Raw genomic sequence first — 14,194 nt, 5'->3', positions numbered from 1 at the left:
AGGGAACCCGGGTATTAATCAATCAGCCAACTGTTTTTGGGCCCACCAATTTGCACAAAAAAAGCGGCAATTAAAACACAGTTTATATTGCATCAAATTGGCTATCAAAGAAACAGCAAAAACTTAAGCAACGGAGCCAAAACTAAAAACGAACTACGAAACTACGACTTGGTCAATCGAAAGATGCAAACAAATATATTTCACTAGGCGGATAAACCAAGACGATCCAAGGTGTTTGCATTACAAAGCGATTGAGACACTATCTATCGGGTGGGGTCCACATCTCAGGAATTGATTGACAGCCGCAAATAGTGCCTGTCGATCTCTTGATTGAGACTTACGACGCGATTATAAACGCGTGAAAAACGCTCGCGACTCGCCACTCGGCCGTCCCATAAATACGGGTATTTCGAATTAATGAGGAGCTAATGGCCCGTGCGACTGCAGAACTTTCTAACCAATTTTTATGGTTGATTCGATAATTTTGTAGTCTTTTCGCGCTTCCAATCTTTTGGGTTCTTGAGTGGCCGAGAACCTTAGATTTTTTTTTTTTTTTGTGACCGCCGCAGTAATTATGCAATAGCCACAACCAGTTTGTCTCGCTCGGCAGTCGACGTCGTCGTCATATTCAAATTGACTTTGGGCTGAAGATGCGACCGCCGGAGATTTCAGTCGTCAACGAAACGCGCAAACGCACACAGCCAGCTGGAAATCGAAAAAAAAAATTAAAAAATCGAATTTAAATCGCGAAAAACAAAAAGCCATATACACGCGTCAAATATCGCTGTAAGAATTTGCATTTCAAATGACCTAAGGATCTTGCTCCAGTTTTTTGTGTGTGCTTTGTGTGTTCTATATAAGAGTGATAGCCGCGGGTTCGCGTGTCAGAACAGATCAAGATGTTGAGGTGGCCAGTGGTTTGCCTACTGCTCCCGCTTTTGGCCACGGCCAAGATCTTCGATCGCTGTGAGTTGGCCAATTTGCTGCAGCACCGTTTTGGGCTTCCTGCCGCCCAAGTGGCCACCTTGGTGTGCATTGCCCAGCATTCGAGTGATTTCAATACGGCTGCCTTTGGCGGTGGCGTTGGATTGGGCGGTGGTTCCCATGGTCTCTTTCAGATCAGCGATGTCTACTGGTGCTCGCCACCGGGCCAAGGAAAGGGTTGTGGTCTGAGTTGTTCGAGATTGCGGGACGATGACATCGCCGACGATGTCCTGTGTGTTAGAAAAATCTATGCGGAGCATCAGAGGATCAGTGGCGATGGATTCACGGCTTGGCAGGCTTATGATGCTTATTGTCGGCAGGATGCAAATTCGTATGTGGCAGGATGTGGAGGTCCTGGCAGCAGCGCTCTTTCAGTAGCTGCGTCCTACCATAAACCGCAACAGGTTCAGGTTCACAGCTATCCAGTGCAACAGTACCATCAGGTGGCTCAAATCCAGCCACAGGGAAAAATCTACAGTCGCTGCGAATTGGCCCAGGAACTGTATTACCAACATAAGCTACCCATGCCGCAGATTCCCACCTGGGTGTGCATAGCCCAGCATGAATCGTCCTTCAACACAGCTGCCGTGGGTCGACTGAATGCAGATGGCAGTGCGGATCATGGTCTGTTCCAGATCAGCGATCTTTTCTGGTGCACCCATGAACAGAGAGCTGGAAAAGGATGTCATGCCACATGCAATCAGTTCCTCGACTCCAGCATAGGCGATGATGTGCAGTGCATTAGGCGGATACACCAGGAGCACACTCAGATCTCGGGAGATGGCTTCAATGCCTGGACTGTGTACAAACGGAATTGCCTAAACCAGCACTACGAACAGATTGCAGCCTGTTTTGCCAAGCCACCGGCTCATCAGCCTCAGCATCATCCAAATGCCATTGCAGGAGGTCCTGTCAAATCGAAGGTCAGCTATGCCTATCAATATGGCCAGGTTCAAGTACACCAGACGCCAATTGCTCCTGCCGTAAATCAATATTATCGCCCGCCGCAGCCGTCGCCCGTTTTGAGTTACCAAACCAATGTGGCTGCCTATTCGGGCAATCCCTTCCTGCGACCACGCCCAGTTAATCCTCCCAGACAACATCCCAATGCCATTGGAGTACCCCTTAAAAACCAAACCCCTGCCAACCCATTCTATATTCACAAACAGCAAACACAGTATCAACCACAATATCAGACACACTTTCAAACACACTATCAACGCACGGGTAAAGTTTACAATCGCTGCGAGTTAGCCCAAGAGTTGTATTTCTCACACAAGTTTCCCATGCAGGATTTGGCCACCTGGGTGTGCATCGCCGAGCATGAATCCTCATTCAATACGACTGCTGTGGGTCGTCTGAATGCGGACGGCAGTGCTGATCACGGGCTCTTCCAGATCAGCGATCTCTATTGGTGCACACACAATGATGGTGGCGGCAAGGGATGTCACATCGACTGCAACCGCCTGCTGGACTCGGACATCACGGATGATGTCAAGTGCGTTAGGACCATTCACGAGGAGCACACCAGAATCTCGGGAGATGGATTCACTGCCTGGACTGTCTACAATGGACACTGCAGGCAGAAAACTAGAGCCGATGTTGCCAACTGTTTTGATGGTAAAGATCTGCCTGCGGAAGTCGCGAAACCATCCAAGGGTAACGAACTGGTTAAGAAGACATCTCCAACTCCGAAGGCAAAAATATACAATCGCTGTGAGCTGGCCAAGGAACTATACCATAGACACAAGTTTCCCATGAGGGAGATTCCCACATGGGTGTGCATAGCCGAACATGAATCCTCTTTTAATACAGCAGCTGTGGGCAAACTGAATGCAGATGGCAGCGAGGATCACGGCCTGTTTCAAATAAGCGATATTTACTGGTGTACCCATGATCAGACAAGTGGTAAGGCCTGTCACATTGAATGCGATCGTTTGCTGGATTCGGATATATCCGATGATGTGCAGTGCATACGCACTATTCACGAAGAACACACACGACTCTCGGGAGATGGATTCAATGCCTGGACTGTCTACAATGGACATTGCAGGAATCAAAACTTGGCAAAATTAAGTGACTGCTTTGATGGAAATGAGATTTCAGAGGCGGATAAAACCAGTCATTATGGTGAGAGGCCCCAGGTTATGCCTCATCAATCAGTGCCACAGAAACCACAACACAAGACAGCAACTATTCAGGAATATGCTGGGAATCCCTTTTTGCAAAACCTACAAGCAGCCAAGCCACCTCAGCCCACCTTAAATAAAAATAAACTAACGAATAATGTAGTAGCTCCCAAGGAGCAAAAAACAAATAAACTATATGCCACCAATCCATTTTTCAATGGTCAAGTCCAGAGCAAACCTCCTCCCACACAAGGAGCACCTGTTTATTCTACCAAAAAACCGAACTATGATCACAATCCCTTCCTGAAAGCCCCTGGTTCAGTAACGCCATCTGTTAAACCTTCACATGCTTCACAAGAAGTCAAACTCCATGACAGTACATCCTATGCCCAAAACCCATTCCTCAGTTTACTTGGCAAACCAATTGTACCTGCTCAAGCACCCATCAAGCCCCAGTCCAAGCCCCCGAGCCCATCTAAGTCCACTCAGCTGGTCAGCAGACCCTATGTCAGCAGCGACAGTTTCCGCAATGAGGTGATTAAATTTACGGCCACCTCTGCAGCGGTAGCAACAACAGCAAGCTTTACAAAGCAATCTGTAACAACAACCACACGGAAACCTCAGACAGCGTCTACAACAAAACCTGTCTCAACTACGGCCAAAACAACTAGCTTGCCGTTATGGTCATGGCAAACTTCCACGACCGCTAAGCCCACAATATCAGAAAGTGGTAATCGCTATACAACTTCAACCACTCGATCGGTGATAACCAATAAGCCTAATACTCATCCAACCATTGCGGCAGTTTCACGTCCAACTACTCGGGCCACTACCCGGTCAACTAATGGGCCAATTCGCACCACATCTCAACCAGGGACCTACCTTAACACTCCACTATCAAGTCGTTCGCCCATTCGACAATCTACAATCCGTTCCAGTACTGTATTTACGACTCGTTCAACAACTCGCCCAACTATTCGGAGCACTACTCACGCAATTAGTCGCCCAACTAGTAGTCCAACTACTCGTCCAACTACCCGTCTAACTACCCGCCCAACTACTCGTACAACTACTCGTGCATCTGTTTCCCCAACTACTCGTCCAACTGTAGGTTTGACTACTTACCAACCTACTCGTACACCAACTTCAATCACCCGACGCCCAATTTATACAACTCAAAAACAATATACAACAACAACAAGAGCAACAACACCGTATCCAACAGTAAGCAAACCCACAACTCGGCCTTCCACAACAACTCGACCACTTACAACCACTCGATATATTCCAACAACCCGCCAATCTGTAATAACACAGACCACAAATCGAAACTCGGCAATATATTTACCAAGAAATAATACAATTTCGACAAATCGTTCAACAACTAAGTCTCCATATCATTATGTATCCATAAATAAGCCTACCACACGCTCAACTACAAGCACTCGTCCAAGCACAACGATTCGTTACTCACCAACAACTCGGCAACCGCCCACGACAAGATCCACCACTCGTTATTCAGCGATAACGGCATTTTCAACTCGTCAAACAAGCACCACACCAAGGCCATACTTATTTACCTCAACGACGAAGAAAAGTGTCACCACTAAAGATCCCTTCGACCATCCATTTTTCCAGAAATTCAAGGCTAAGTTTGAGAAAACCACAACAACAACAAATCAAAAAGCTTCCACATTAGCTGTAAATCAAAATCAAACTACCATTAGTCCATATTATGCAAAATATCAGGAAAACAAGGTTAAAACGGGAGCAAAAACCGTGCTTTCTTACGACTTTGGTCAAAATAGGAACACTACAAGTAGGCCAAAAAGTGCCTTTGATGTATACCTGAATTGGAACAAAAACTAATGGGATTTCCATTAGTGTGACAGTTTCGAGAATTGTAAATAAACGGTATTGATCGATGTAACCAGCAATATGCTAAACTTAATGGCAGAATACTCATGCATAATTAATCCATAAGCCTTATAAATAGGATTTAGATAATAAAATAAAAATAAAAACCATGCGAATGCGAAATTTACGAAAATTAATTCAATTTCAGAGACTGGTTGGCGGGCAAAGCTGACAACGCGCCGAATGTCGTCAAGTGCGATTGAACCGTGGTCTTAAACAGCTTTGATTAATTTTTGACAACCAGTTTTGGCCAAATCTTGTTAGCACAAAAACCGAGTTAGCACATCAACAAAGCCAAAGAATACGTGTTTTGAATTTTTCCCAAAAATGTTCTTTCATTTCAGCAACTTGCATATTACTTTTTAGGCATAACGGTCTGGTTATATGTATTTGAAATTAGTCGAGTTATTTGAAAGAGTCGTTTTGAAAACGCCTAAAAGAATGCGCATTTCGTATTCACAGTGTTAATTACAAGCGCAGAAACCTTTAAGTTTTCTTAACTACACATCAAATCCATACTTGGTGAACTTAAACATATTTATATGGTTGCAAATTAAAATCAATTAATCTAAAAAAAAAGTTTAGAATATTCAGTTGTTGAATTTGGTTCTACCTTTTTTGGTGTCGGGTTACTTATTTTTGTAGTGACTTTTTCAGCGTGAAGCAATTAGAAGAATTATTATACATTTACAAATTTTTCTAATGCAGTTATAAAAGGCTTACTGTTATTTTTTCACTTTTATTTTAAAAAAAAGTTTAAAATGTTCACTTCAGAAGTTTAAAGTGGACTTCACAAACAAGAACCTCAATGAATACTGCTCACAAATGTGTTTATTGTCCAACATAAACTAAAAGCTGGGATCGACACACTCATAAGTGTATCATATACTGCAGAATGCCTAAATTTGGGATCAGGTTTTCTGGTTCTTAAGTTCTTTCCCAAAAAAGAGACCTGAAGACAAAACAAACCAACCGAAGCCTATGTATACCGAAGTCAATCATATGTGTGTATATGTATGTATATAGGTTTTTTCGTTGCCCGCTTAACAACTCCCTTAAAAAAGCTTTTGCGACTAGATTTGCAAGATATGTACATGTCCCTATTTGCAGTTTAAAGCTTTCGTAAGTTCGATTTTTACTTACAATTTGGCTTTTCTAATTCATGTTGGCTAGTAAATGGATAATAGATAATTTTCGAAAAAAGTATTATATTTTGAATGTATAAGTATTAGGCATATAATTCATATATACTCAATATAACGGTTAAACACTTAAATTTATTAAAATTGATCAATAACGACAATGTGACCATATTCTCTTTACAGGACATCGAATCAGAGAAATAATCGATTGTTGTATCGATCTCTACGAGCATCGATAGTATCGAAATGTTATTACTCATCGCTAGTTCCCGCCGATCGCAAAATATAATGTTTGGAATGTTGTGAAATTTATTGTATTGCTTATTCTTCTCCTTGTCCCTTTTTGTTTGTGCTGTTTAATGGAAGAGAAGCGCTACCTTAAGCGCAAGGAAAAGGCGCGCAGCGATGGTAATCGAGATCAGGTGGCAGTCAGTTGCAACCAGCTGGGCGACTTCTACAACCAGCAGGGCAAATACACCGATGCAGTCAGGGAATATGTCCAGGAGGCCCAGATATACGCCTCTATGGGCAAGGAACTGGAGACGGCCAAGGCCAAGAGGATGGTCGGCGAGATGTACACGCTGCTGTGCGACTACGATGCAGCAAAGGATCACATCAACGATTACCTGAGTGAGTTGTTGGTATTTCAGAAAAGGATCCCCTTGTAAATCCGCCAAATCTGTATTCCTAGAGATTGCGAAACGATTAAAGAATCAGGTGGAGGAACAGCGAGCCTATGCCACTTTGGGACGTGTTCATCTTCTGCACGGCCAGAGCCTGGCGGACAGTTCCGCTTCCGGATCAATGGAGCAACTTAAACTGGCCGAGAAGAACTTTCTTCGCAGCCTGCTGCTGATCAAAGAGTAGGTTGTCATCATTATGACGAAGATACAGGGTTGCATAACACAATTTTACAGCCTTTCAGGTCAGATTTCGAAGCTAGAGCAGTTGGATATGCAAGCTCGCTGCTACCTGAACATCGGCGTAGTTAAGGAGCACATGGAAGCTTTCCAAGAGTCCATTGAGTACATCGACAAAGCCATTAAGATCAGCAAAACACATGAGTTGTGGGACCTGACCCATTTGTGCTACATTTCAATGAGCTTGCTCTACATTTGCAAAAAGAACGACGCAACGGCTGCGCTTCGATTTTGCAATATGGCTTTGGAGGTGGCAAAGCGGTTTCCAAACAAGGTTAAGAAGATCTGCGAGACGCTTATCACCAAGGCAGAGATTCTTATTAAGGCAGGAGACTTTGCCAGCGCCAAGCAAATACTTACCAAGGCTTACAAGAAAAACACGCCGGATGAGAATGATCGTGTGAATATTGAGAAGCAGCTAAGAATCGTAGTCAAAGTCTGCCAGACACTAGATGAACTGGTACTTACCAGTTCCGTAGACTATGCCAAATTGAAGGGCCTGTACGAGAAACTCGGCGACGGTTGCTGTCATCTGATGAACTACGAGAAAGCTCTGACTTATTACCAAAAAATGTTAGAAAACGCTGAGCTCAATCAGGAAAGTGGCAAAAGCCTGGTGCCCATCTATGTGAGTCTCTATCAAACATACCGAGACAATGGACAGTTTGACAAGGCCTTGGAGTACCTGTGGAAAGAGTTTGAGCTAAACCAGGATGCTCCTTCAGAGGCGTTCACCACGCTCTGCACAATTGCCGAGATATGCGAGCAGCAGTCACATCCTTTTTGGACCGTTCACGATGTTTACCAGAAGGCTCTGCGACAAGCCGATAAGGCTGGGAGCTGCTCTGACAAGCTGGTAAAGATTGCTATGGTCAGACTGAGGCGGCTAATGCTGAAGCATAACATGCAAGTTCTTGTTGAAAATCTGGAGGCGGATGCAACAGCCAAGGGCATTGATCTGGATCAGGAAGAAAGCGTGGGCGACGATGAAGAAGAATCGGACGGCGGCGGGACTGCCGTCCAGCAAAATACTCCCGACTGGGACGACGATTTCGATCTGGCCACCCTAACCGACTCGGATGCCAGTGATCTGGATGAGACTGAGAAACCACGTCCACAGAGAACCACACGCGGTAATAGAACCCTTGTCATTAAGAAGAACAACAAGGGCGAGACACAGCTGCATCAGGCGTGTATATCGGGTAATCTGGAACTGGTGAGACGTCTAATCGACCAGGGACACACGGTCAATGTGCGAGATCACGCTGGATGGCTTCCATTGCACGAGGCATGTAACCATGGTTACCGCGAGATTGTTGAGCTGCTATTGGACAAGGGAGCCGCGTCTGCCATTAACGACAAGGGCGGAACCAGTTGCGACGGAATTACTCCACTTTTCGACGCCTGCTCCAATGGTTTTTTGGATGTGGCTGAACTCCTGCTGGACCGTGGAGCAGATGCCACTGTACGAACAGACTACAATGAGACCTGCATTGCTGGACTGGACAAGTGGCGCCAGGGAGCGCAGCTGGTGGACGGCGAACAAGCGCAGTATGCCCAACTACGAGAGCGATTACTACGAACGCTTTCCAAGGTTGGCATCTGTAGTGATAAGAATGCTCGTCCTTTAACCAATTTCAATGCAAAAAGAATAAGTAGGGAAGAGCGTGGCAGCATGTCAGAGGAAGAGGATGAGGAAGAAGCTCTTCACGAGAGCAATAGAAGATCCTTAAGTCACAACCGTTCAGGAAGTGAATATGGTGCTAAGAAATCCAAGAGCTCAACCCAACCAAGTGCTAGCAAGGAATATCGAAGTGTTATGGCGCACCTAAAAAGACCCAACCGCCTTAACGATGATCCTCCCAGCACCAGCACTTTGAACAAACATAAACGGAATGCCTTTCTAAGCGAAGATGAGGTGGATGCTGATAACTGGCTAATTGATGATGTTGGACCGGAACGGAAACGCAAGCGCATTAACTCTGGAGATTTAAGTAGGCGAACCTCTAAAGAGAATTTTCAAGACACCGCCTTATCCTTGCCGGCAAACTGGGAAGATGATCTTCTGCAGGCCACTCCGGAAAACGAATACTCGCAGCGTCAGAAACAAATGCGTAAACTAACCCTCTCCCGCTCCTCCAGCATGAGTAGCAACCATAGCAGCTCAGCAACTTCTAGTAGAAAAAAGCATCAAGCCACTCTATTGGACAGCGGGTTCAGTCGGTTCCGGAGCGAAAGTCCTTTGGGCAGTGAATCCTCGCAGGATGGCACCACCTCGTTGATTAGCGTGCGCACCATTGAACCTGATTCCACTACGAGCACCATTCAAGTGCTCATCTCTCCGGCAAAATCATCACCCATTAAGGTGCAAGCTACTCCCGTTCTAGCCACAACTGTGTCATTTAAAGTCAAAATCCAGGACGAGCTGTTACTAGTGCCTATCGAACGGAAAAAACTGCAAGATATTAACATTCGTTGGCTTGCTGAAGAAGCCGGAAGACGTTATAACAAGTTAGTAGTTAGTTAGTAAGTTAGTCTTATTCAAATTGATTTCAATAATAATTTGCAGGCTAACTGGTTTAACACCTCTCCTGCGACTCAAGACTGCTGATGGCTTTGCCTATGAGGAAACCGACCCGGTTAGTGTAGCCCTTGAGCAAAACATGCTAATGGCATCTATTCTGGATTGGAAAATATCACCGCTTTCACAGCGGTATGAAGAGATGTGTCTGCAAATGCAAAAGAGTAAGAATACATTATTTAAGAGCAATTTCCTTTGATTCCTTGATTACCAAAAGATATTTCATTTTAGCCGTGGATAACAAGGTAAAGCTTCTATTGGAGCGTTCGCAAAATAATAATATGCTGGAGCTCTCGGGCTTGTGGATGCGCGCTGAAAAAACCGAACCCATATTCAAGGCACTTCTCCATCAAGCTCGTCTCACCGTTTTGGATCTATCATGCAACTTTATTGGCAACGAGGGATGTCAGCAGTTAGCAAAGTCGCTGCCCACATTGCTTCAACTCAAGGCACTGCGATTGCAATGCAATGCGATTGGATCCCATGGATTGGAAGCTTTGCTATGTGGCCAAGGCATGGACAAACTAGAGCTCTTGGAAGAGTTAAATTTAAATCAGAATCCATTGGGAAATGCGAGCGTAAGGATTCTTAGCAAATATTGTGCCAGTCCCGCTGGTCAAGCTCTGACATGCCTTCAACTTGCTCAATGTGAACTGACGGAACTGCAGGATTTTGACCTGGGATTCAATAAGTTGACGCGATTTGATATCAGCTTTAATCAACTTACACAGCAGAGTGTGCGTCGGCTAACGGATCAACTGAATAGTTGCCGGCTGGAGCAATTGAATCTCAGTTATGTGCGCTGGCCCCTCGACGATGCAAGTGGATTTGCGTTGAGTGAGCGCCTGGTTACGCTTTTCGAAGGTGGTACCTGCGAGCGATTTGTCGGAGTGCAGCTCGCTGGCTGCGGCTTGAACGATGCGCATATGTACAATATCAGCCAGCATTTGGCCAAAGCCAAACAACTACAGATGTTGGATATCAGTGATAATAGCAATTTAAGTGGAACTACTCTTGGATACATATTAGATGAACTACCTCAATTACGCGATCTTTTGGCCGTTAATTGTACAAATCTACTGGATGACATTCGTCTGCAAAAACTCGAACAACTAAAGCAGCTGCCCAGGCGCTTAGAATTAACAGTTGATGAGCAGGTGTTCTCCATGCCAGGAGCCCTGGAAACACTTCAGTCCATTTGGCAGCTGCAATTTGGAGACAAGGCCAAAATGTTGACCACATCAAATAGCCGGAAAATTGGAAGGCGGTACAAAGGTCTACTTAAGCTACTCGCTGATGGAAGCGATGCGGAATAGTGTAGTCTCATCATGTGTAAACCATTTCCTTGTGTTGTATGTCCCAGAGCATTTTTTATTGTTTGACAATTATATAGCAAATCTAAGTACAGTAAGTCTTATCGTTCAGTTGATAGCAGAACAGCGATTCGTTGAACCTAAGTAGAACAAACACTCAGCCCCCACAGGGCTTATCTTATCAATGGATGATAGCTAGCGAAATAATTTGCGATGGTCTAGACTCTACAATTTTGGGGGTAAGTGAGGGCAAGATTAGAGAAACTTGAAATATTAAGAATTAGTAAACATACTAACGCACTGACTGTTTGCTTACTTCTTCCTTCCTTTTATACACTTGAGGAATAAGTAATTCCTTAGAAATTACCAAGTGCCATTTATACAACATTTCCCTCAACAGACAAATCACAATCAATGATTTATATTTTCTTGTAATTATTTACTTATTGTACTTTATTAATCGGATTTGTGAATGTGTCTACAATGAGCATGACAACTGATGAGGTGAATGGAGATGAGGAATCCTAGTTAAAACTGACTTAGGCTTGACCCTTAGCAGCCTCGTACATGTTTCGGGAAATGATGAGGCGCTGGATCTGAGAAGTACCTTCGTAGATTTGGTAGATCTTGGCATCACGCATCAGCTTCTCCACGGGATACTCGCTGTTGAAGCCGTTGCCTCCAAAGATCTGGACGGCATCGGAGGCAATCTTGTTGGCCATATCGGCGGCATGGCACTTGGCAATGGAGGCATAGTAGCTGTTGCGGCGTCCCTGGTCGATTTCCCAGGCGGAGAGACGCCACGCCAGACGGGATGTCTCCACACCGATGGCCATATCAGCCAGCATGAACTGCACAGCCTGGTGGTAAGCGATGGGCACGCCAAAGGTCTTGCGTTCCAGCGCGTATTTAAGAGCCTCATCCAAGCAACGCTGGGCCAAACCCACAGCTCCGGCAGCAACTGGAGGACGCGTCTTATCAAAGGTGCCCATGGCAATTTTGAAACCGGCACCCTCGCCAATCAGCACATTTTCCTTGGGCACGCGCACATCCTCGAAGGTGATGCCACGCGTGTCGGAGGCGCGCTGTCCCATGTTCAACTCCTTGCGGCCGGGCGTTAGTCCGGGACTGTCGCGCTCCACAATGAACCCGGTGAAGGCCTTGCTGGGCGGGCACTTGGGATCCGGATTGGTGCGGGCCAGCACAAAGTACCAGTTCGCCACACCACCGTTGGTGATCCACATCTTCTGGCCGTTGATTACCCACTCATCACCCTTCTTCTCGGCGCGTGTCTTGATGCCGGACACATCGGATCCTGCTCCGGGCTCTGTAACACAATAGGCGGCGACAAGTGGCTCCTCCAGCAGGCGGCCCAGGTACTTTTTCTTCTGTTCCTTGTTACCGGACAGGATCACAGGAGTTTGCTATGAAAGAACGTGGCGTTTCGATCATCTTGCCGTAAATAGACATGACTTTAAACTTACGCCCAGACCACTAGCCTCTAAGGCGGTCATGATGCCAGTGCAGCCATAGGCCAACTCCTCGGCCGACAAGCAGGTGGTGAACACATCGAGATCCAGGCCACCAATATCAGCAGGAATGTGGTTGTTCATCAGGCCCAGTTCCCAGGCCTTCTTGATGATGGGCCACGGGTACTCGCCGCTCTTGTCGTACTGGGCGGCCACCGGGATGATCTCCTCACGGGTGAACTTACGTGCCAGTTCCTGCAGCTGCAGCTGATCCTCGGTGAGTGCGAAAGAGGTGCCATTGGGCGAAACGTGTGACACGGCGGCGTAGGCGCGACTTTGGGACACCAACTGGCGCAGGGCAGGCGCAGCAAGCTGGATTTTCGGATATTGGATATCGGATTTAAAGTCAACTGGTAAACAAGTGTTTATCGAAATGCAAAATGAAAATGTAGAAATAATCAGAACAACAACAAAGTTGACCGCGAATTAATCTTAACTACAAGCAACAAATAAAATGGGCCAACTACGTATGTATTTAATTAATACAACATCATGATCATAGACGAAGGTTTTTTTTATATTTACAAGGGACTTTGGATGTTTGAGGTTCATAACCAACCATCACATTCTATTTTTTTCATAAAACAGATAACGAATATGCCTGCCCATAAAGTTTGCATTCCGATTTAAATAGAGTGCACGATAAGCCGCCATTAGACGCCGCTAATAATACTTTCTCAGGGGGGGCAAAGTACAGATGATTGCTAACAGATAGGCAGCAACAAATTGTTTTCGAAACGGAACCCACTCGAATATATGTTTGTTGGTAGGTACATATGTATATGTATGTATGATCCTACGATCAACAGTTGCTGTCGTCACTAGCGTGATAGAACTTTGGACCTTTGGATATGATATGTCCCAGCGATGTGTTTTTCACTTTCTCTGCGTTGTAAATTGACTGATATGCTCACCTTGTTGAGGAACGCCATTTGAATGTGGGTTTATTTTCGTATTTTCCTGAGTTTTAACTAGGTCGCCTTGCTAACTCGTCGGTGGCTGCCAGCGAAATGATCCAAACGAGTTGCCGATGCGCCGGTATAGCGATGTTATATATGTACATACATATGTACATTGGTTCATCGCGATATGGCAGCGACGCTTGGACATTGGACCTTGTTGCGCTGGCAGTCGCAAAAGCTACAGAATCGTGGTGACGAACGAACTACAAGCATATGCACCTACAAATATATGCAGGAGGTTGAGATAAGGGAAGATTTCGCAGACATTTGTATGCGCTGTTGATGGAACTTTCCCAAAGCTTTTCGAAGAGTTAACAAATTTGTTTGTACCTCGCCTTAATTGTAATATAATGCTTATATAAATAAATTGTATTGTAAAATATTTTTAAAATACCAACTGTACATTTCATCCAGGTTTTGTCAAGTACATAGGCATATGTGTATGAAGAGACACACCCCCTTTTTTAAGATATCAATGTACCACACGAAATACCCTACGAAATAAGCTTAATAAAACATAGCTTTAACGTAATGCCCAGCAATCTACGTAAGGTAAAAGCTTTCAGTTCACAACGTAACGTATTGCTTCTGGGCAATAGGTATAAAATAATACAATCGGGTATATTAGGCTTGAAAATGTTCGTCGGCAGAGGTCATTGAGGGATAATTCATATTAAATAGTAATATACTATATTTTGGTTAGTTTAGAATAAAATG

The 14,194-nt window shown here is 45.0% G+C and overlaps 4 protein-coding genes across 6 annotated transcripts in view; 2 read left to right on the top strand and 2 right to left on the bottom strand.

Moving 5' to 3' along the window:
* Positions 1-14,194, bottom strand: part of CG32373 (uncharacterized protein) — a 108,576-nt gene that overhangs the window by 26,237 nt on the left and 68,145 nt on the right. The window lies entirely within an intron of this gene.
* Positions 696-5,083, top strand: CG8492 (uncharacterized protein). Its single transcript, NM_139894.3, has one exon. The coding sequence runs from the start codon at positions 900-902 to the stop codon at positions 4,980-4,982; it is 4,083 nt and encodes a 1,360-aa protein (NP_648151.2). The 5' UTR covers positions 696-899; the 3' UTR covers positions 4,983-5,083.
* On the top strand, positions 6,414-12,988 carry CG7457 (uncharacterized protein). Of its 2 annotated transcripts, none has more exons than NM_001316447.1 (5): positions 6,414-6,802; positions 6,864-7,035; positions 7,090-9,603; positions 9,662-9,837; positions 9,905-12,988. In NM_001316447.1, the coding sequence occupies exons 1-5, from the start codon at positions 6,532-6,534 to the stop codon at positions 10,987-10,989; spliced, it is 4,218 nt and encodes a 1,405-aa protein (NP_001303376.1). In that variant the 5' UTR covers positions 6,414-6,531; the 3' UTR covers positions 10,990-12,988. The 2 variants fall into 2 exon arrangements, with proteins under 2 accessions (NP_001303376.1, NP_648150.1); NM_139893.4 differs by having other exon boundaries at positions 9,905-11,082.
* Positions 11,415-13,537, bottom strand: Mcad (Medium-chain acyl-CoA dehydrogenase). The gene is made up of 3 exons (NM_139892.3): positions 13,430-13,537; positions 12,471-12,827; positions 11,415-12,410 (listed from the first exon to the last, which is right to left on the bottom strand). Exons 1-3 carry the CDS (start codon positions 13,445-13,447, stop codon positions 11,526-11,528), a joined length of 1,260 nt encoding a protein of 419 aa, NP_648149.1. The 5' UTR covers positions 13,448-13,537; the 3' UTR covers positions 11,415-11,525.

The sequence above is a fragment of the Drosophila melanogaster genome, chromosome 3L, assembly GCF_000001215.4.
Source record: "Drosophila melanogaster chromosome 3L".
Lineage (NCBI taxonomy): Eukaryota > Metazoa > Arthropoda > Insecta > Diptera > Drosophilidae > Drosophila > Drosophila melanogaster.
Note: the sequence above shows the minus strand (reverse complement) of the source record. Positions and strands in the feature narration are given on the sequence as shown.